This window comes from Sander vitreus, chromosome 24 (genome assembly GCF_031162955.1).
Source record: "Sander vitreus isolate 19-12246 chromosome 24, sanVit1, whole genome shotgun sequence".
NCBI lineage: Eukaryota > Metazoa > Chordata > Actinopteri > Perciformes > Percidae > Sander > Sander vitreus.
Genome location: NC_135878.1, coordinates 1127346 through 1151160, shown reverse-complemented (window position 1 = coordinate 1151160; position 23815 = coordinate 1127346). Strand labels below are relative to the sequence as shown.

At 41.8% G+C, this 23815-nt stretch overlaps 1 protein-coding gene across 1 annotated transcript; it reads left to right on the top strand.

The window, feature by feature from the left end:
• LOC144512637 (protein Shroom2-like) lies at positions 1-23209 on the top strand. Its single transcript, XM_078243464.1, has 11 exons — positions 1-258; positions 936-1186; positions 1619-1767; positions 11862-11984; positions 12200-14531; positions 14808-14857; positions 17079-17702; positions 18627-19100; positions 19794-19968; positions 20520-20792; positions 21734-23209. The coding sequence occupies exons 2-11, from the start codon at positions 977-979 to the stop codon at positions 22004-22006; spliced, it is 4683 nt and encodes a 1560-aa protein (XP_078099590.1). The 5' UTR covers positions 1-258; positions 936-976; the 3' UTR covers positions 22007-23209.
• Positions 23210-23815: the final 606 nt, after the last annotated feature.

Sequence of the window (23815 nt, the reverse complement as noted above, 5' to 3'; positions counted from 1 at the left end):
ACAGTACAGGTACAGTCATGGGAAGGTGGAGAACAGACGGTGATGTCAGGGAGCGGTGGGGTTGGAACGGTAGAAGCTACTTTTTAAACGCTGAAAAGGCTCAGACGTCCCTGTAATTGTGAGAAGAAGAGAAAAAAAAAAAAAAAAAGTCAGGCTAGGCCATCACCTGTTGAAGTTTCACACCGAGAAACGTCATCGTGTGCTGCTCTTGTTGGGGAGGTTTGTTAAGAGCTCTTCTTCTGAGAACTGCTTTCTCAAGTAAGTTAAAGGTCTTGGAAATCAATAAAAATCGATCAGATATTAAAGTTTCTTTTGGGAGATTAGATTAATTAGATTTATCTGCTATAAAAATATTGCTTGATTTGAAATAGCTACATGCCGTTTGGTCCTGGCATTTGTATAACTATAAAGTAAGGTAAGTTATATCTCGTTTTCTTTACATAAATACATATATAAATCTATAAAAGCCAAACGAATCATGAAAAACTAATCACATACTGTTTTTATCAAAATCAATCTTCAATAGTCACTATGTATTTTAATAAGAACTTAAAGTCTTCATACAGCATTGACATCAGGGGTGCAACTTACGATTGTTTTCATTATAGGTTTATCATCCGCTTATTTTCTTGATTAATAATCGGTCTAGAAATAGTCAAAGTTGACATATTCAAATCGCTTGTTTTGTCCCAGCAACAGCCCAAATATTCATATTTGGGAAGCTGAATCAAAAGAATTGTTTGGCATCCATCGATTAGCAAAATAGTTGCTGATGAATTTTCTGACAATCAACTAATCATTACACTTCTTTAAGGAACAATTTGTCATTTTCATGGCAGTCAAATCATTTGAATCACTAATGTTTCCCTGGGGACTCACAATAAAGTGTTGTATAACGGTATGTGTTTTGGCTACATAAATGCTGAATCTTTCAGAGCGGACTGATGTTGATGGAGCTGACCAAAGCGAAGGCATCATGGACGCCGTGGACTACAGGGACAACCTGAGACTCTCAGCAGGAAGGATGAAGTGGTGGAGGGAGGAGGACATGTGGAGAGGGACAGAGCAGCACAGGGAAGAGGCAGAGGATCACGAGCTGGTGGAGCTGCTGCTCCGAGGCAAAGCACCCTGGGGCTTCACCTTGAGGGGAGGCACAGAGCACAGAGAGCCTTTGCTCATCACTAAGGTAGGAAATGGTTTCTTATTAGCACCAAAACTCAGCTGCTGCTATTGCACAAGCATGGGAAAGCCCAGCAGGGCCTACACATGTTGAGGAATCTTAGAGCTTTTAGTGTCAGCGAGGACATTTCTCAATTAATTGATGGTTTCAGCTCTAGAAATGCCAAAGACACAGTTTTACATTTAAACAAGGAAGAGGAACATTTGCTCTTCTGTTAGTGCTGCTGGGAACTGCAGCTTCCATGGAGCAGTGCACAGCCAACTACAACTACAGTACCTCAGGTTACAGCTGCTGCAGGATTTAATTTTTAATCAGAGCACTCAGGTTGCCGGCCACCACGTGAGGAGGAAATAGTATCCTAAGTTAGACATCCACCTTAAAAGATGGCTCAGAAAATGATAGAACATTGTTTGTTTGTGTGTGCGTGCATGTGTTTAGGTGGAGGAGGGCAGTGTGGCGGCAGCATACAGTCTCCAGGCCGGTGATGAAATGATGAGCGTGAATGCCGTTCCCCTCAGCGGCTCCCGTCAGGAGGCCATCTGTCTGGTGAAGAGCTCTCATAAGACCCTGAGCTTGGTGGTCCGAAGGTACCATTACACTACAGCACATATCTGACCTTGGGTACCACTACAAAAACTATTTTTTTAATCCCTTAGTTTGAGAAAAGTAAACACTTTTCTTTTTGTCATTTAGCAGAGGCCAAAGTTCTAAAATGTCTAAATACTAGTAGCGTCTAAAATACAGTCTAAAATTATGATTTGAAATCAGGAACTATTTGATCAAAGAACAAGTAAACAATATTATAAATCTCACCATAGATGTTCATGCTTCCTTTCTGTACTTTAGTGACAGTTTTCACAAATTGAAACTGTCTACTACTGACACATCTCCATCCGTCCTTTTCATGGTTGGTTTTGTGTCAGTAAAAGTATTTTGGATTAACAAGAACCCAGCCATTAGGAGGTTGGAGGTCAAAGCCACAGTTCCCTGACAAAAGATGAATTTTACAAGTTTTGGTGCCCTGCATCCGATAAGCGTATGACAGAGAGGAACTCAGCAGACACAGAAGCTGAAAAGAAAATCTAGAAATAGGTAACACTCTGCTCATAAACACCTTATGTCCTAAAAATACTAAAATGTTTCTTCACTAACCATTAGTTTCTCTTATTAAGGGGGGGGGGGGGGCAGCCTGTCAGCCTCACACATGGGCCTCTCGCAGCTTGTTTGCCCCTGAGGGTGAAACAAAAGCGGGTATTGTGGAGGCAGTAGAGCTGCAGCCAACACTGTTATTTCAGAGTGCAGATAATGACTCCTAAATGAGACCGAAAGGAGTCCCCTCTGTCAGCTGGTAGGACACTGACCCACCAAACCTCACCCGCTTCAAACCAGCACCCACTCTCTCTGCTTGTGGTACTGGTAGACAGGAGTCTCCAGTTTCATCAGTTTTGATTTATCAGTCTTGGTGAAGACTTGTTAATCGTTTGAAGGATCACTTCGGTATTTTTCTACCAGGACCCTATTTTCCCATGTTTCTGTGTCTAAGGGACTGATGGGAACAACAATCTTTGACATTGGTCCAGTATTAAGCAAGACCGCTGCAGTCAGCAGGCAATTGGGCACCTTCAATTTTCCGTCCACTAAAAGTTCTGTGTTTGCAACTGACAGGCTCAGATAATTATTCTAAATGTCTGACAACATTATGGGAAGGATCCCTACAGAGATAGACATTTTTGTTAAACATGAAACAGCCCCGAAATCGCCAGCGCCATCGCTAAACCCACCAGTCACCATTATCAATATTTGCAGCAGCACGTCAGTAGTCCACATCTCCTGTTGGCAGTTCCCCTGATGGATTGAGCTCCACCTTGTGGAGGCTTGGGTCCTGTGTGTGTGTGTGTGTGTGTGTGTGTGTGTGTGTGTGTGTGTGTGTGTGTGTGTGTGTGTGTGTGTGTGTGTGTGTGTGTGTGTGTGTGTGTGTGTGTGTGTGTGTGTGTGTGTGTGTGTGTGTGTGTGTGTGTGTGTGTCCTGTAGGACATTTTTTTAAATCTATAAGGACCAAATATTCTCACAGTGGTACTAAAATGTAAGTGATCCCCTTCTAATTAAGGATATATTTCTTCTTACTTCCTTTAAACAACTTAATTTGGGACACGTTTTGAGGGTTACTACTTGCATTAGGATCAGCTTTAAGGTTAAATAATAAAGTATTGTGCTTTAACATCAAGAGTGACATACAGACTAACATATTTCAGTATTTCATATTGCAGGTACGCCTCAAATAGCTTATATATATATATATATATATATATATATATATATATATATATATATATGTCCCTCATTTTAAATATTTTGTTCACCTATTTGACTTTTTTTTAAGAAAAATTAAGTATACACAGTATTCATTCGTCACACCAAGATCATTTTACATTTGATATATGTAAATGTTATCTATATGTATTACATCAGGGAAAAAGATGTCACTATAGATCAAATCAGATTACAGATATGTGAAATAGTGTCTGCTGTTTTAATAAAATGACCCTACTCTAGGGCAAACTAAGATTGTTCAAACCCACAGATCTTTATTTTTAATTCTGGGCCAGAACAGGGAAACAGTGACCTTTTAAATGTTACACCATTACAGAATAATTAACAAATGTTAACACTTCAAATCCAACATGATAGAAACACATTAACACGAACATTGACCAGGTGAACAAATCATTGAGCCTCCACACTGAAAAACAGAAAGTTGATAGTTAATTTATTTCTGGCCTCTGTACAAGAATAACCTCTGTAGGTGCTTCTTTAAACCCTTTTTTACTACGTGTGTTCCTGATGTCCTGTCCTGTCACAATTATATGCTCACTTGCAAATGGCAACAGAGTCTTAAAGCCTGAATCCAATTACTCGTTGCAAAGCCACAGGAGTGGGCTGAGCTTTGCAGAGTGGGTTAAGTCAACAGTGGGGAAAGGTGGACCTTCGGTGTGTCTCAACAACCTGCTCCTCCTGAGGAAACTCTTGATCTGTTTACAGAGCAAACAGCAGGCTCGTATTCAGAGGGGACATTCAGAAACTCGCTCTGAAAAGAGACTGTTGAGTTGCCCTCACTGCTGAGTGTGCCGGCGTCCTCCCCTGTTTGCAGGGGTAGTGGTACGGTCCTTGTTGCCTAGGTGAGTCGACACAGCTTAATGGGATAGGCCATATCAGCAGAGCCCATTGTTTTCAGGGGCTTTGGCCACTCCAGCAAGTGCAGGGTGGGCACTCCCGTCTACTTTTCTTCCCTCTCTCTGGACATGTTTGGGTTTTAGAAGATAACAGAAGATTTACACTCCCAGGTGCTTCTACTTTCCCTCCACCTCTCTGTCTCTCTTTTTCTGTATTACTTCAATTTCAGCTCCTCCGATTCAATCATTTGGTCTCCTGACAATTGGGATGAGATCAGGAAAGGGTGATTTAGTTTGAGATAGCGGCAGGTTTTCTTCGTCTGGATGATGCATAAATGTCGAGACGCACCGACCCATCCTCCCAAAACGATCAGCTGTGTATTTAGAAAGCAAACCTGACAAACTGCTTCTAAAGTCCTGAGGATTTATCTAAAGTTTGTAAAAATGGATGGATGACAGCGCTAGTGCAGGTAAAACAAAATCTTTTTACTGATTCTATAGCTTCAGCTGAGATGCTCAGCGAGGACATGCAGAAAATGTGTCAAGTCCCTGTAACAGCTCTTAAACCTGTTGTCCCTCTCATACACACACAGATATAAAGCATTTGCAGAGGTTCTTGCATTGATTCACACACAAAATATTTATTTATCAGCAGTTTACAGGAAATATAACAAAGAGGAATCCTTTTATTTACTGACTAGAAAGCATGTAGAGAATAATCGTATATGTCCTAAATCTTAAGACCATTTTTTTGTGCAGCTGGCTCCAGATCTGCATCAGAATGCACGCTGAGTCATAAAAAATATATATTCGCCAAAGTTTCTTCCCCTTCAAGTAAATGCATCAGAAAATAATCAATGTTAAATATTGTCACTATCTGATAAGGCTCACAACCTCTTTTTTAGTCAAAATCCCTTCCTGCAAAAATAAGCCTTTTTGTCTAACTTTGGGGTGCGATAAAAAGCATTTCTATCATAAATTCATTCAGTTCATTAACATAAAATGTTTGGACTTAGTACTTCTTAAACTATATGCAAAAGTACTTTGAACCATACTGTGTAGTTTTTGAGTAATCCATTGTCAAAATCCCTTCCAGCAAACAAGAATAAGTCTTTCGTCTTACCTTGATATGCAATAAAAGACATTCAAGTAATTCATGAATATAATATTTTTGGACTTTGTGCAAAATCCAAGATCTTAGATTCTGTACTAAGATCTCATCATTACCACAAAAACACATCAGGACCTGATATTTATGCAGAACAAATCTGAAACATTTAGCATCAGTGTTTGACCAAAATTTGGTTTAAAGGCTAATTAAACAAACTGCATTTCGTTGTGTTTGTACTTGTACTCTGCACAATGACAATAAAGTTGAATCGAATCTAATGTTTTGCATAACTATTCAACATAACACACATCAACATATTTCCCCACCTGTCTTACCCCTCAAGCTTACATAATGCAAAAGAAAATCAATGTTGGTGTTTTTCTGGAATTGGATTTTAATTGTATTTTTGACAGAGTTGAAAAAGAGCAGCATTTTGGCAGGAAAACTAAACCTTAACAACCAGGGTATTTAAATAATTTTAGGACCGCTGGGCCGATAATTTTTTCTAAAAAAGAGTTTTCTGTCATTCTTTAATTGACTACGGAAATAATTGTTAGTTGCAGCCCCTGTTTTTGCAGAATGTTACATAAATGAATTGTTTGGCTTGATATCAGTGTAGATTTTGTGAGAACAGGGCCAGATCTTCCAGCTGTAGCTTATCGTCAGGTTTGCATTGTGTCAAAGTTTACTTTCCCGTCCAGTACATTTTACTCTCCACCTCTTTTTATTTTTTTGTTGCCAGTGTAGGCAGTGACACACCGATAAGCCCAGCTGTGATGACGCTGGCACTTTCTATTATGTGGTCGTGTTCAGAGCTCAGCGAGGCCAGATCCGCCCCACAGGCTGCTGCTGGCTGTTTGGGCTTGCTCTAAATATCTCACTGCACATCAGTTAATTCCTTACTGTGTGCATCACTTTTGCTCTACGAGGATGCAGGTTTGTTGGTATTGTTGGGGGTTCCTTAGTCCTTTATAAGACACCAACAGATAGATGATAGAGGGACCGATAAAGATTATTTGTTGTTCCTTGTTGTGATAGATGACCACAGGAACAGAAAACCTAAAAATAACATTTTTGGTTGTCCCAAATGGTAATAATTTCATAAAAGGGTATGGTGTGCGCTCTACAGATGGCCTTCACCCTTAGTCCTTTTTCAAGATATTTATTTTCCTCCCATTATTACAGCTCTCCTCATTCTCAGCAGCCACATACGAGTCCCTAATTCAGCCTTTCTGACTTATTTACAGCCCAAATGTTGTTAAGGAGCTTGGCTGCCTCATTTTCTAAATGGCTGAACCAAGTTTCACTAACATTTTGGTTGATTTTCGGTCAATTGAGAGGGATTTGATGAGACGTAAAATAACACCTTGACTCACAGGATAATATGAGCAGTAACGTCCCTTCAAAGACACATGATTTGTTTTTCAAACTCTGCAGCCTCTCCTCCCCAGTGGAGTCGTCTCTCAGTATCTGCCTCCCTCCTCCCCCACAGTCTGACATTGGCTGGTATCTCTCAAAACAGACCAAACATTCCTGTCTGTGCTATGTTTCCTGACAAGGACACTGAAGTAGCTCTTCAACAGACAAACAGGGTTATGAAATATAGCCGTGATGGAATGCACGGCTCACGGAAGTATGAGATACCAGGCCGATAACTGGGCAAAACCAGTATTAGAATTTCCCAAGTTTCAAAATCTGATTATCAGAGCCAAGTTTAAAATGTCAAAAATGAAAAAAAATGAAAAAACATGAGAGCTATTTTTTAAATACAGATCTCTGTAAAAGGGAAAAAAAGATCACATTTACCAGTAAGCTCTTTAGATATCTAAGGTTGAAATGTCTCTTGAGACAGAATCAAACCTTTTCCTGACGATAAACACAATATAAATTACAGTACAAAATAAAATGATTGTAAGTCATAGTAAAATGTAAGAAGACAGTGTAAGAAAAAAAGACAAAATACAGTAGCAAGTTAATACGGGCACTGGCCCAGACTGTTGACTGTTTAGTGACTAGACTTATTAGGAAAAAAAATGTAAATAAGATTTTAGGGCTCAGTTACAGACAAAAGTGACTTGATGAAGACATTTTCAGTGCACAAATGGATTGTGATTTCTTGTCTTGTTTTAAGGCTTGTGAACAGCCAGTATAGTTTTTTGGCGTTTGACATGAATCTTTTATCCCTCTACCTTGTGACAAACTGTTAGCTGTTGTGGTGTTCACGTCCCATTGATTTAACTTTCCCAGCAGACCCAGCAAACTTGCCACCCAAAAACTAGATTACAGCAGGAACGCCGGGCAGGACAATAACTCCTCCCCTTCACCTCAAATCCCCCTTTATAATCCCTGAGGAAATCTCCTCCGCAGCACAAGGTGCAGTGTGTTTGTGTTAATACTGGGAGGAAGGGGGGGGGCGGCAGCTCTTTAGTCATGGAGTTCCCAGATTCCTCAGAGCGCTCCTCTCTGTCAGACCTGTGGGAGTTGTGGTGTCAAGTGTGTCTTTTTTCTATCCTGAGGTGTTTTTGAAGGAGTCGGCTGTGGAGAAGTGAGGAGGAAGTGTCCTTTTTGAACCAGGACTGGTGTAGAGCACAAAGACAACTTACACAAAGAAAACTCCAAACTATTTGAGCCAGTTGGTAAGTTACCATGTTTTCTTATTATGTTGTTGTCTCCCCATTTCACTTCATTTCATTTAGAGACCCCCAAGCAAGTCACTTTACACTGCATACTGTAAGTCTCCTTATTAAGTCTTTCAGTAATGCAAATCAGCTTGTCTCAGGTATTTATATTTACAGGCTGAAGTATTCTTACAGCAGTGGCAGATTATTTCAACTGTGTTATGAACTAAGGACGTAATAAGATAAAGATTTTCTGCACTGTTTGCAGAGATTTGCGTGTAACATGACTTTTTAGTTATGTCTTTCTCAGCCACCTCTGGATCTGTCAAGACTTTTTTGAATTTATTGATTCATTATTTAGGGTTTTGGGTCTAAAACCCAAAGATAATCAGTTTATAATGATCTAACAATGACAAGCAGGAATTCCTCACATTTGAGAAGCCAGAATCAAAGAAAGTGTGGCATTTTTGCTTCATAACTCACTTAACCGATCAGAATATGTTTAGATTTATTTTTTGTTGATCAACTAATTGTTTCCGTACTACCTGGGATACTGTAAATACAGATTATACAGATATTAGGTCAGAAGTATGAGTCCCTGTGTGCAGTTTTAAGACACAGCTGGACTAATTTAACTGCCAACTTGGATTTATTCTCCTCATTCCTCCACTGGAAGTCCAACATGCCACGAATCCATGTTGTAGAAGTTTAGATTTCCCCGCACAGATTGCTCAGATCTCTAGAGGTTTTTGTGGAGGGAATGATGCTCAATGGGAAGGGAATGTTTTGGTATGAGGAGATAAGCGAGTCTTCTGCATTTCTTGTCGTAGGCAATGAAGGAACCTGAAGAAGCTGAACAAGTTTCTTAGTGTCCTTTTTCAGCTCACTGCTGATATATTTTTTTTCTCTGTTTACTGCCCTTCTTTAGCTTTATCAAATCCTCTTGATGATGTACTAGTAGCCAACTGGGTCAGCGATGTTTCAGCGTCATGTTCTTTTCACTAATGGCCTCGGCTCGTATATCCTGAGTGAGCGCTGGCGTCTCCTCCCCTGTGGAATATCTGTGACAGAGCAGCTGTATCCCCTGACAATAGACCTTCAGCGCTTTAGAAAGAGTTACATTTGCATTTCAATTGTGCAGGACGCAACGCAACTCTCACTTTGTGTGTCACATGAGCAGAGGGAGGGAAGGTTTTTAAGTTAAAGTACATTTGCTGTTCTATTGCTGTTGTTGCCTTTTTACTACATTTTTTTTTACAGTTTTGGTTTGTTTGAGAGCTGTGTAGATACTCTGCTTTGGCTTATAGCAGTGGGAGCTCCTTCGATCCAGCAAGGTGCATTCAAGCTTCAAAGGTGAAAAAAATCAGGGTTGCCTGCAGAAAATCTCTTATTTGGCTGTTCTCATGAGTACCAGAAACTTTAATTTGTACAGTTTTATTCAGCTAAAGTTACTGCAATGGTAAACTGATGCTAATTAAAAAATCAAACAAACCTGACGGCCCGAATAGAAACTCAGACTTTAAAAACCGTTTGGTTTTTATTAAGTATGTATTATTTTATTTAAATACATAGAAAACAGTTTAAAGTTCCATCCTTAAACTGTATGTAGCATTAGAGAAACACCCCGTTTTACATGTCTCTTCGTCTCTGATAATTTCCTAGAAAGGAACTGATATGGAACTGTAATTTCATAGGAAGGTTCCAAGAAAGCGGTATGTAATTTGGGCTTAATTAATTAAAGGGGAAATGAGGACCGCGCTCATTTGGTACACCTCCAATTAATTCCAATTAGTGAGTGTTTAAGTCAGTGCAGCAAGTCAACTGAGCCTGCAAAAAATGGTTTACCATGCAAGCATACAATTCAACATGTAGATATATGCAGGATAATAAAGTTTCCGAGAGACCAGTATTCCAACATAAATCCTGAATCATTTTTACTCAGGTTTAAATGGAGCATTGAGTTCCAGAGAAAATTCCTCTGCATTCACTGGTTGTAAGACTTGGTTTACTTTTCCCTTCTTTTTTTCACCTAATTTTGTGCACTTCTTTTGTCTTTGTGTTTTTGTAAAATGAGATTAAAACTCTTTAATATTAAAAACAACAAATGATCAAACCACAACACCTTGACAGGATAATAATATCTCTTCTGTCCATCGAGGGATTATACGCAACGAACCACCGACGGTAAAAAAATCCAAGACGGGCAAATTATTGTTAGAAAGTCAGGAAGTCTTTATTCCACGGTAGCGACTGGGAGTCTCTCAGACTCCTGGGAGATGGCTAACATAAATGTCCGAGCGAGCGTATCCCTCCCTGCATTCCTTCTCTGAAAGAATGCAGCATCTCCATCATGACCGGGCAGGGTTAACGTTTCATTCAAAGTGAAGTCACATTTGGCTGAGATATTTCACAACGGACTGACATTTGAACTTGGGAAAAATTTCCCAATGAAATTATAACAAGGACAGTATTTTTAAAAGATTGTTAAACATTCAATTATCACAGTGTAGTTTGTCCTTCTAAGAGCTTTTATTTTTATTTTCTACCATTTGTAACTCCTAATTGGTGTGAAACTTTCTGACTTCAAACTACAAATTAAAACTTGGAGGAAAGAGGTCAAGGTGGCTGGGGGGGGCAACCTGTGGATCTGCATCAGATCCGTCTAATTTTTCTAAAAGCTAAGCAGCTAAGCTTCGTCTGGGCCATATGGCTGTGACAGATCTGTCTCCCTCTCCTGTGGTGAGTTTATTCTGTGTCTTGTCATCTCTTTTGTTAACGTTTGATGCAGACGTGTCCTCCTACTCCTTTTCCTTTTTCTCCTTCCTTCATTTGTTGCCCATCAGGGCTAAAATGGTTGATGTTGTATCACCACGCACAATGCCGTCAGAAACCGACGTTCATGTGGCGAGGAGCTTTCTCACCAAGATTTTGCGAAGCTCTATGAGGTACTAAAAGCTAGTCATGTCCCGTTGTGTTTGCTGGTAGTGTTTGTGATTGAGTTTTTATATGGTGCTTTGTGCTCCTTCCTTTGTATTTTGCACTGTTTATAACGTATTTAATATAAGTGTGGTGCTATTTGTCCACACCAAATATCCTTCAGATGTAATTTGCATGTTTGTGTTGTATTTGTCCCACTTATGTTCAGCCTCCTTGGAGCTATTAGTTGTTGTGAAGTAGACACATTATATACATTCTTCTCTGGTTTGTGTGAAATTACGATGTTGAACACTCTTTTGTTTTTCAATATGCTCTCCAGGAAAAATCGTTTCAAAGGGTATGTGCAAGTTTGGTGTAAGCAATGTGCAGTAAAGTAAAGTTTAGCTTACAAAGGTATGGATGATATTATAACATATGAGAAATCAATTTGATTTCCAGACATTCACACACAAATACCTAGAAAATGTATCAGCAGGTATATATATATATATATATATATATATATATATATATATATATATATATATATATATATATATATATATATATATATATATATATATATATATATATATATATATATATATATATATAATGATGAAAGAATTTCGTTTTTCATTGGAGCATCTTTGCACTTTCAAAATTCTGCGGACTTGATGCTAAAATAGGAATATTTTAAGTGTTTAAAGTAACACCTGATCATTAAGTCATAGAGGTCACATGACTGTTGGAGGAGAATGATAAGTTTGCCAAAACACATGAAAAATGTTTAACCATTGCATTCTGCAGCTGAAATGCCAATTACTCCCTTGTGTAAAGGGTTTTGTTGCCTCTCTGCCCTGCAGGAAGAATGATCCGGGGGGTCGCCCCCAATCCTGGCACTCCTCCAAGTTGACAGACGAGGAGTCAGAGCCCGCCAGGCGAGAGGCCACCTCAGCGCCAGTCTGGCAGCCAAAACATGAGGCAAAGTGAGACTAGGCTCTTTTTTAATTTCTCTGTGCAGGGCCAAAAATAATTTTGTTATTCATTTGTTAGTGATGGTGGTGTGTGTGAAGGATATTCTTATTTAATTAAAATTAATTGAAACTGAAGGCAAAGTAATAAAGCTATATTATATTGCAAGCATTATAACTTTTTTCAGTTCATCCAGTTCAAACATTTTATTTCCAACGTTGCACACCAGGCCCAAAGAGTCATCCAATCAAGGGAACCAGAACACCCAGCGCCAGCTAGCCAGCCAGTTCAACTCAGCGAAAAACATGGAGAGACTGGAGCGTCCCTCTCATCCATACCCACCAGGTCGTTTTTCCCCAACTAAATACATCAACAGTGCTGAGCCGCTCTGTGGACCAGCAGGCAAAAGACACTCCGGGTTCAGCTGTTTCTCAAGCACCTCCAGCCCTCCTGTTCCTGACCCCAGCACATCTGATAGGAAGGGGACCAGCACTGAAAATATTTTCTTCAAGGGCCCTCAGAGTGCAGGGCCTCAGCAGGCGGAGCGGCCCAGGTACCTGCAGCCGACGCTGGGGAGCGGAGGCTGGGAGGGATCACGGAGTGAGGATCAGCCTGCATCTCGGGTCTCCGTCTCAGGGAGACCCAGCATCGGCCCAGTGTGGCAAGTACCAGAGAAAAAGAAGTCCCAGTCTCCTCCTCCTCCCCCACCTCCTCCCCTGCGCAGTGACAGTTTTGCTGCAACAAAGGTGTTCCCTTACTCTGAAGGGCCTAGTGGTCCAGCAGTGAACCACAGCAGGTCAATCGCAAAACCGACAGAAAATAACGACCAAAACGGCCTCAGATCTCATCAGGAGAAAACTTCAACGGTCAGACATAACTTCATCCCCCTGCCCACCCAAGACTTCCTCCATCCCAACATGGCAGCTGACCACAACCACAACCAGTTGCATCCTAACAAACTCTTCTCGCTTTCCAGCAATGATGTCAGACAGCCTCATCACACCCAGCTACCTGCCCACCAGAGGCAATACAGTGACGAAAGCCCCCTATACCTACAGACCAGGTCAGCTCCTCCCACCAAGATTCAGAGTGTAGGAAGCTACTATCGCAGCCTCCAGGATCTGCCCACAAACGCCTTCAGCCGCAAACATGTCCGGCACTCCACAGCATCCATGGCAAGTTCTGCTGCAAACCCCAACCTGGAGAATGGGTGGTACAACAGATACTACGGCCTGGCAAGCAAGCATTCAGTTCAGACTGCTGCGCTCCAGGCCAGGCAGGGAAAAGCAGAGGGCCGAAGGGGGGAAATAGAGAAACCCCACTGGGTAAACAGCAATGAACCAAGCTTCCCAAGTACATTGAAGACAAACATTAAGGCAAAATACTCTCTACCTCAGTCCCAGCTGTCTTATAGTGAAAACAAGGAGCGCCATTCCCATCTGGGGAAAGGTCTACATTATGAACCACAAACCTCTGAACTTTGTGTTCGAAGCCACAGCCCAGAGGTTGCTGCAAAGAGAGGTGAAGGCCATGCTAATGACATTAAAAGACACTTCCCAACACACCAAAGTAATGATCATAAGGTGAGTCTTTCAAGGCACCAAGACCCATGGGTGCCTCAAGAAGATCAGCGAATATCCCCTGTGAAAACCCCACTTCTCCACTCCCTGGCGCAGGAGAGTAGGAGTCTGGCTGTGAGGCAACCAGCAGCTACAACCGTGGGTGTCATGTCCACCCAGGATGCTAGTGATGCCATGGCCGCAAGCACTGGAAAATCGAGTCGCCGCAGCAACCGCTACGCCACCTTCCTCCGCAATGAGATCCAGCAGAAGCGAGCCCAGCTGCAAAAGAGCCGTAGCGCTGCAACACTGACGTGCGATGCAGAGGATGAGGAGGCAGAGGAGTGGAGATCCAGAAAGACTTGTTCTGGTGTCTCCTTCTCCAACACCTACACAGACCACCTGAAAGAGGCGCAGGCCAGGGTCCTCCAGGCCACCTCCTTCCAGAGACGAGACCTTGAGCCTATTGGACCAGAAGTGGCAGTAGTTAAAGCCTCCACTGGACGCGTTAGAGGACGTAAGCGCTTCCCCCTGGCCAAGAGGATGCACTCCTTCTCAGAGCCTGACAAGATAGACAAAGTGGGAGTGGAGGGAGAACCACAAACAGGGTCATTTGGAGAGAGAAGGAAGTTCTTTGAGGCCAAACCGGCATTTCCCAGGCCTGTGCTGAAGTCCAGTCAGAGTACAAACTTGAACTCTGATCTTGGTGAGATAGGAAAACCCAAAGAGAGAACTCCCTCTGGAGAGCCCAAGGAGGCTCACTCAGCCACAGACCCCAAACCCCTCAGCCCTGGACATAAGCAGGTCTTACTAGAGCAGCAGAGGCTGGGGACCTTTGCTGAGTACCAGGCCACGTGGAACAAACAGAAGAAGTCATCAGAGGCCAAGACGCAAGGGAGGTTTCACTCAGCGGAGAACATCTTGGATGCAGATGCCAAGGAGAAGGCTGTGTGCATCCACGAGAGATCCCGATCTTCTCCCTCTGCAGACTTCTGTACACAGGTGGGAAGCCTAGAATATATATGTATTTGTTTGTCACTGAATGATGTAGAGAAGTCTAATTGTTATAAATATGTATGTATCCAAACAGATGGCACAAAACCTACCTAGTCTGTCTTACAAACATGAGATGCTTGGTAATGATGGATGGCATGAAAATAAAATGTAAAGCTGTATTTTTTTTTTAAAGTTATTAAATAAGACTGCATGTTTTTATCTAAGAGGTCATAAATGGATTTGCCGAGTTAAGCTAAGAAGCCCTTTCCTTTTCTGTTGCAGAATATTCCTTCACTATGGAGAGACCCCCACAGCCAGCAGAGCAGTTACAGGTGAGATTAAGATTTATAATATGTACATGTAAAAGATGGCACTGTTAGATAATACAGGAGACAATAGAGTTCTCCAAAAAATTACACAAACTAAGGATGCAATCAAAAAACAAGTCAGTCTGACAGTGGACAAAAACAAATTCTTTACTCTTCTTCTTTGCTTCTAATGCTTAGTAAGTGTTTGCCCAAAGGGTTTGGTATGTCAGTAAATATCCAATGATCTGAAGGGAAGCAGGATGGCATACTGTTCGCCAAATAAAACGGCACTCTCCAAAGTGTCCAACAGGACCTGCTCGCTCTGTCTGTCTCTGTCAATCGCCCTGCAGCATCCGCCAAAAAGAAATGCATGTGAAGTTTACATGTAAGTGTGGAATGTATTTGAGTGGTGAGATTTCCGGGCAGGGACAGAACTCGTCTCAGTTTCTCATTCCGTGTTTCCTGAGCTGAAAGGAAAATATCATTTTCTGTCAAACTAGATCTCCTCCCAACGCTTATCTCAGGTTGTTGGAGCTCATGTTAGGGGGAACAGTATCTTCTGGACTACTGTAGTAAACTCCACCCAGATTTACAGACGTGTCTGCACAATTACAGGTGATTTACGGCGAGTGGAGAGTGTATCATTTTATCCTTAAGCTGCTTTTGAAAAAATACACTTACAGTATCTATTGCGTACATGATCACTTTCTTGGCAAAATGGTGAAATTAATCCACAGCATTTGCTCTTTTGTTATGTTTTTTGTATGACATAAACACCTTTCAGGAAATGCAATGTTCAACCACAAGTGTCAGCAAACCCTGCTATAAGATATCTTGCTGAATGGTTGCCCAGATTCCTTCTTTCTATTTTTACTTCATGCAACTTTTTAGTGGGTGGTGTTTAAACTAGATTAAAAGATAAAACGTCCGCCTAAATGAAGCCCTAAGTGTTGCTTATGTTTCTCAACTTGCCAATACATCAACGATAACATGGATTAGCCAGTTATTGTCAAGTTTATTTAAGTCTCCTTCATCTTTGAAATTCCATGTATCTAAAGGAGCCTGAGCTTAATTTCTGCAGTATTGTCTGCTAAATGAGTGTCTTCACTTTTTGCAACATAAATCTAAAATTATAAAAGTACTTTCTAAATTTTTTTTGAAGCCAATAAAAAGCTGTCAGAGGATGATAAATTTAGAGTGGCCAAAGTTATCTAATCATAAATAAAGGGAACAATATAAAGTCTAAAAATGGGGACTTTCCTTTAAAAAATCCAGTTTGTCCTTTTAAACAAATGGCTGTAATCATATTATTTCATGTATTGCAGATCACTTTTAACCTGTACATCGATGCATGATGATTACAATAAGTCTTTCTTTCTTTAAAAAAAGAAATGTTTCTTGAATTCAAACCTCCCTTTACCTCTGTCTGTGCTCAGGTGTAATCCAACCTCTGTTTGGTTTTCAGTCCCGTGCCTCAGGTTTCCTAAACGGTAACACACACACTGTGAACAGCAACACACCTCTAAAGCCTCTAAACCTACGAGCCAACAGGCAGTGGATCCACTAATGTGGTTTAAATAAACCAATCAGACATGTTAGTGGAGTAAACATGGCGGGGCATTAGGTAAACAACAACTTGTGAACTTTGCACACCGGTCTTAAACATGCTCCTAATTCTCCAAAATGATAAGCAATTGAATGTTACTGTTCATTTTAGCAAAAAAAATGCCCACTGAACAGCAGAATAAAAATGTACTAAAACCACTAGCGTTAAAGCCTTTTTTCATACACAGAGTTGTGGTTCAACCAGCCAGAAAACTACTTCTACTCATGCTGTCTTGATGGAGTTTGGATTATTGCCCAATTTCTTCCCGGTACCACTGAAAAACACACAGTAGATATGGAACGTATCCATGTGTAAACAACCTTTTCTCCTCTGAACCGTTTTCATTTATTTTCATATATACATATTCAGCAATGTCAATATACTAAACCTATTTTAAAAGTTCTTCCAAACAGATATTATATATTTATATTATATTTAAAGAAGAAAAGTACAGACTTCTTGCACCAGAAACTAACTAAACTAAGCTATACAAACACACGCGAGGAGGAGGAACATTTCATAAAACAATTTAAACCGCTTTATAAAGAGAGACAATTGTTCGAGATCCTTTGTGAAGAAGCTAAAATTAGACTTTTCCGTCAGGTACTGATGGAGTTTGTCTTTATTTTGACCTCCTAGAGGAAAAACAGAGAGCAGGCTGCGATACCAACCCAACCACAACCCACAGGCGGCCCCGTCAGTCCTGAGAAACCATGGCCTGGTCCCAGGCCTCACTGACCACAGGACCAAACCAGATGCTGCCAATCCCTCCCACACCACACACTCCTCAGGTCCTCGCAGCCTCAGCCCCAACCCAGGCTCCCAGCACCCATCCCAGCTTCCACAAACCAAGGGCCTCCTGCCTCCGCCCAGGCCTCATTTAGGTCCAGAAACCACATCCTCCTCCCAGGAATTCCTCGCTGGCACCCAGGCAGGCCCGGCAGCGCTCCAGCCTCTGTCCAGCTGCAGCTCTGACACCCAGCACCATGCTACTGCCCAGAACTCCTCTGCTGGCCCCGCCCCGGCCAGCTCCCCGCACCTCGGCAGGACGTCCAGAGCAGACGTGAGCAGAGAAGGTGGAGACAGCGAGGTGGAGAAGGAGCAACCACAGCCACCTTCCTCATCATCCCTGTTCTCCTCCTGGACTGCCGCTCTGTTTCTTCCCGCGACAGACCGAGCGCGGCCTCCATCGCCACAGTTTGCACCTCTCAGACTGACCGACAAACCGCCGGCGGCGTTTGTGCAGGATGACGCAACACTCAGGTAAGCACATTAGCCAAAGTGCTTCAGGTCTCCTCACCGCCCCTTGTCGCGTGAAGCTTTTTCCTTCTGTTCTAGTAGAGGAGGCTTTGAACTTTAGGTAAACAAGTTCCAGTCAGACAGGGATAAACAATAACGGAGCGTAGAAAGACAAGATGATTATGCTTATATGTCAGTCTTCAAGTAACACTTGTGGTGGGATTGACCTCAAATAGCACACAAAGTGTAAAAGGAATGAACCGAAAAAGAAACTGATGAAAATGCCTAAAATGTGCCCACAGAGAGGAAGATCCCAGTTTGATTGTGCTTAATGTCGATTTCCTCTGCAGCTTCGAGGCAAATCGAACTGGAGGCTGTAATTTTGTTAAAGCCACATTGTGTGCTGTTGTGACCTTAGTTTTTTTCCATTGCAGTTCTACTGTACGATCCATCCCTTAATTAGAAACGGTCGACTCTGTAGCTCTGATGTGAAAAAAGGTTTCCATACTCAGTGCTTCATTCTGTTTTTTTAATTGTCCAGTTAGAAGACATTGTGTTCCCAGTACTGGAGTTTATGCATCGATCTGACACCACGTAATTTAGCTCCGAAAATGTTTTCCTTTTTAAAGTAATTGATTTATGTTCTTTTTCCGTTCTGACTGACTGTCAAACTGGATAATACAAGAAAGTTCTACGGCATTCATTGTTGTGTGTGTTCATGTTTCACAAAGAGTTTAACAACAATGATAGAAATCATATTACATCTTTACAGGGATAGTAGTATACAGCTGTTAAAAATCGGATCGGTACTCGGTATCGGCCGATACAGAAGTTCAGGTGTGGGAAATCGCTGTCGGGAAGGAAAAATGGTATCGGACCATCTCTAATAAATAATAAAAAAGATGAATAAGTTTAAGTCTTTAATATTGAAATGTGTTTCATGTCCAGGTCAGAACATGATTTGACCCTCCCAGCTGAGATGGATGTGAACAGTCCGGTGAGGAAAGTCCCCGTGAGGATCGTCCACACTGAGAGCAGCTCGGAGCGAGAGGGCAGGGCCTACCTCACCCGCTGCGCCTTCGAGCCGCCGGCACACATCCCCACCACGGAGGGCCCGGCCTCGTCCCTGTTCAGCGCCTACACCCGCCAGGCCCCTCAGGACCCGAGTCAGGCTTTGGTCCCAGATTTGGTCCCTGAGTCCAGCTCAGAGGAGGACGCCAAAAGAGAGGAACTGGCAAGGGACATCATGGGTAAAGACAAGTCCTTGGTGGACATCTTGGACCAGAGCGGCAGGATGACCACCATGGACCTGATGGAAGGACTCTTCCCCACGGAGGAGCAGATCCTGGAGGGGACCCATCAGCGCCGGAGGGCCTCCTCTGGCTCCAGACTGCCCACCTCATCCCCCAGGAGCATGGAGAGGTGGGACATTTTAGGAATACAGCCAGGTGTAGAAGCTCAACTCTCTCTAGAGAACATTTGTTCAAATTATTTATCACATTAGATCTGCTTGTCTCTTTTTTTTGCTGCATCCTTAAACTTAAGTAGCTTCCGAAACACAGCAGTAAAAACCATTTCAACTTGTCCATGTGCATTTTGTGAGTAATTGTAATTCATCCAGAAATGGGGTCTCCCTAGTATCTATCCTGCTTATGTTTTTTTTGAGCAAGACACTTAACCTGCGAGATCTTCTCGGAGTGACTTTGTCTGGTTGACTTCATCATCTAATTACATAAAAACTAGATTCTTAGAATCAAATTCTTTTTTTTTAATCTATTTTCACTCTTTTTTTTCACTTTATCAGAAAATACAATTTGCATACAGTATGTGAATAGATAAATGCACAGTCAATGCAAAATGAGAAACTAAAAGTCTATGACAATTATATAAAAGGATACACAAGGGGAATTGGTACCATTAGTTGTTATAGACCATTACAAGTTTGAAAGCCTGAGTGAGCTGAAGGTTTGTTTTCCAGTCCAGCCTGTTCAACTTTCAGTCAGCCTGCCCTCTGGTGGACAAATGTCTCATCACAGTTATCTTCTCCATTCAAAACTGCTGCTCTTCAGCTGCTTGTTTTGTTGCAGAGGTTAAAAGTGTGTGTGTGTCCCTCAGGAGGGAGGAGGAGGACTTGTCTGCGTCAGCAGCATCCTCTCTGGTCCCCAGCTCCTCGTACTACAACACTTCGGCTCCCAAAGCCGAGCTCCTCATCAAGATGAAGGACATGCAGGAGCAGCTGGAGGAGCCGGACTCTGAGGACGAGCTGGACGTTGACCTCGCCAGTAAAAAGGTAAAACTCACCCACTGAGAGACAGAAGGCATGTTACATTATGCTTATAACACTCCGCAGCCTCCGATCAGCGACAGGAATCAGAATAGGTTGTATTGCCTCAATAAGTACACTTATGTGGAATTTTCCTTGGTAAAAGGTGCATACATAAACAAACTAACAAGCATATTAAACATTAATATGAAATAAACAATACAATACAGAAAAACAAATATATACATACAAAGTAACTGTTTCATAAGAAAAAAGGCTGAATGGGTTGAGTGCAAAATTTGCAAAGAATATATAGTATGTGCAGATGTGAAGGATGAAGGTTAGTGCAAGTGTAGTTACTGGGAATGGGGGGTTAAGAGTCCGTGTCAGTGGGGGCCCGGGGCCTTGTTGGTGAGGCTTACTGCTGAGGGTGGCTCGAGGTTTTGGTCCAACTGTTTTCAAATTGGTAATTGTCTTGCTTTTGAATTTGCTGTGAGGTAGAGTAGGAAAACGTTCTCCTTTCTTGTTTTAATTCTTTAAATGTCTTTTACTCCATTTGTGTTTGTCATGCTTTCCAGCAAGAGCTGATCTCCAGCCTGGCGAGGAAGCTGGAGGTGCTGCGGGAGGCACGGCAAAGCCTGCAGGACGACGTGGAGGACAACGAGGCTCTGGGCCGGGACGTGGAGGCCACCGTGCAGCGCCTCTGTCAAGCCAACCAGCTGGACAAGTTCTGCATGTTCGTGGGCGACCTGGACAAGGTGGTGAGCCTGCTGCTGTCGCTGTCAGGGCGGCTTGCCCGGGTGGAGAACGCTCTGAACACCCTGGAGGACGAGGCCTCGCCAGAGGAGAAGGTAACAGCCTCAGAATCTGTTCAGACAATGCATAGTTGATGTCCATACTGTCCACCTGATTAAAGGCTAACTTTGTTATTTTTCAACCCATGTCTAAGTGACTGATGGGAACAACAATCTTTGACATTGGTCCGGTAATAAGTAAGAACGCTGCAGTTGGCAGTCAGTGAAACAAGTTATTGGGCAATTGCACACCTTCAATTTACGTCCACAAAAGTGCTTGTTTTCCCACTGACAGGCTCAGATTATTTTTAAGTGTCTGACAACATTAGGGAAAGGATTTCTAAGGAGGTCAACCTTTTTGTTGAAGAGTACTATCCTTTTTTTTTAAACATAAAAACATCTGCGAAATCGTGTTTGCTAAAGCCATCAGACTCTACACCGAGATTTACAAGTGTCTGCACAATTACAAGTGATTTACTGCGGGTGGAGAGTGTATCATTTTATCCTTAAGCTGCTTTTGAAAAGCATCGTAAAATACACTTCATTCAAAGTCAACAGACACAAAATAAAACTATCAAAAGCCGTTTTGGTTCGTCTGTCCACTTTTCCAACAATCACAACCCTAGTTTTGGTTGAAATAAACACATTAAGTGTTGGCTCTATACACGCTAAAAGTATTTCTTTTTTAAAATGCAGTATGGTGGGTTACAGTCTCTGAGCTGTTTCTGGTTAAACAGAGAGGATTTTACTCTTTTAAAAATGGTATATCTCTGTAGGGATCCTTTCCATAATGTTGTCAGACACTTAGAATATTAATCTGAGTCTGTCAGTGGCAACAACAGCACTTTGAGTGGATGAAATTGATGATGCACATTTGTTCTGTAGGGTTGTCGCTTAATACTGGACCAATTTCAAAGATTGTTGTTCCTATCAGTCACTTACTTGGGTTGAAAAAACCAAAGTTACCCTTTTAATAATAATTATTCATCCTTCATCAGCGAACCCTGACAGAGAAGCGTAAGCTGCTGATGCAGCAGCACGAGGATGCCAAGGAGCTGAAGGAGAACCTGGACCGGCGGGAGCTGCTGGTTTCTGGCATCATGGAGGCCCATCTGGATGCCGAAAGCCTGGACGACTACCGGCACTTTGTGAAGATGAAGTCAGCCCTCATCATCGAGCAGCGTAAACTAGAGGACAAAATCAAGCTGGGCGAGGAGCAGCTCAAGTGCCTGGTGGACAGTCTGCCGCTGGAGCAGAGGCCGCTGCTCTGATGCCCTTCATATGAAGAAGCATCTGGTTTCTCAGAAGAAATACTGGACCAAGCTTGAGGCACCAGTTGGAGCACCATTTGTTTTACCTTTTTAGGGTTCTACATGTAGCATTTTGATATTAATGTCATTGTTAAATTGTGTTCATGGCTGGAAGGATTTCAAAAGTGCATCTCACTTTTCTCATTTGATATCGCCTCGCTCCTCGGTTGAACCGGAAGTTGTTCTGGCCCTCCTTCTTGAAGGCCGTCTCAAAGCTCTTATTCCTGCCCCGAGGAGCGAGGATAGAGGAGAGATCTCTGAAGAGTTATGAGCGAGGATGGAGGAGGGATCTCTGAGGAGCTATGAGCGAGGATAGACGAGAGCAGCCTTCCCCGAAACCGTGCAGCTGAAATCCGTTGCTAACTCCGCCCATACAGCTGACGAAAGGAAGGGAAGCAAGTGGAGGAGCCAGGGATACAATTTAAAGGAAGTGAGAAGCACCTCAAGCCTCTTATTTCATGCCAGTGGTTTTGTTATTGTTTCTCAAAATTAATATTCCCATGTGGCCCTTTTTTGACAAAAATAGTTCTCAGAATTGAGAAGCCTCAGGAACTAAATTTGGTCAATTAGACTGATAATTTATTAAAAAACGACAGCTTCTTTGAAGGCCAATTTTTGCACAATGACAAGAACACAGAGACATAGTGTTGTCATTTGTAGTTAACTGATTCAACTGATATATATTATATATACAAACCAAATGATGTTTTCAACGAAACCCATAACTTTGGTTGTCTTCATCTTACAGTGTTTCCAGTCTCCCTTTATTATTTGTGTTTCTGAATTGTTGTATTTAAGTTAAATCATGAGCTTGCTCCCCCGCTGTATGTGGCTGGGTGTGTTTTTAAGTTTTATTTTAGTAAGATTTTCTAGTAATTTATTGTAGCCTTTTTGAAAAACATATATGGAGAAAGGGGAAATGTTTCCCCAGTATTTTTTTTTTTTGTTTTGTTTAACTAATTGAAATGAAGAGTTTGATTCCAAAGTGCTGTTTTCCTCTTCCTCTGTCATGATATTAAGTTAGCTTTCCATCTCTTCCTTTGTATAGGATATTAGTCTAAAACTTTTACATATGATGCATATCTCATTTTGGAGTGAAACTCTTTAATTTATACTAGAATAAGAGCTGATAACTGCACATATTCTCATAAAGACGATGTTGACTTTTTCCAGCAGGACAGACGTGGTTGCTTCTACTTGTTTTCTATACGATAATACACTGCTGATATTCCCTGGATGGTTCTGTTGCCTGTAACCTCAAAGGTTTTCATTCACACTTGGTGCTTTTAGCTGAAGCTCCCATCCAAAAACTCATCACCACGAGACTCCTGACTGATCTTTTCTGCTTTCTCAGAGTGAAAGGATCAAGGTGCAGCTGGTGTTCCTGTGGAGGTTAATCTACAAGTTTGCACTTTACTCTCTGGTTTAATATAGAGAACTATACTACTCTATATATATACATATATATATATATATACATATATATATATATATATATATATATATATATATATATATATATATATAGAAAGCCGTGCCTACTGTAGCCTCCCACCACTGTGAACTTTATGGACTGACGTGGGCGTCCCCCTGGGTACTGTGTACGGCCCACAGTGCAGTCTTTTCACCAACTTTCAAAGCAATAAAATGATAAAACTGAGTGATCTGGTGAGCTTGTTCTTTTAATTATATCTAATAATGTAGGTCAGTTTTATGTTATTTTTGGAACAGTCCACCTAGCAAAACATTTATCAAGTCAATAAGCGCTTA

What these genes read in the sequence shown, in the direction of transcription:
- LOC144512637 (XM_078243464.1), top strand. Translation starts at nt 977, where the DNA reads ATGGACGCCGTGGACTACAGGGACAACCTGAGACTCTCAGCAGGAAGG. An exon ending in CTGCAGACTTCTGTACACAG is followed by an intron (nt 14,532 to 14,807) that starts GTGGGAAGCCTA and finishes TTTCTGTTGCAG; the next exon opens with AATATTCCTTCACTATGGAG. An exon ending in TTGACCTCGCCAGTAAAAAG is followed by an intron (nt 19,969 to 20,519) that starts GTAAAACTCACC and finishes CATGCTTTCCAG; the next exon opens with CAAGAGCTGATCTCCAGCCT.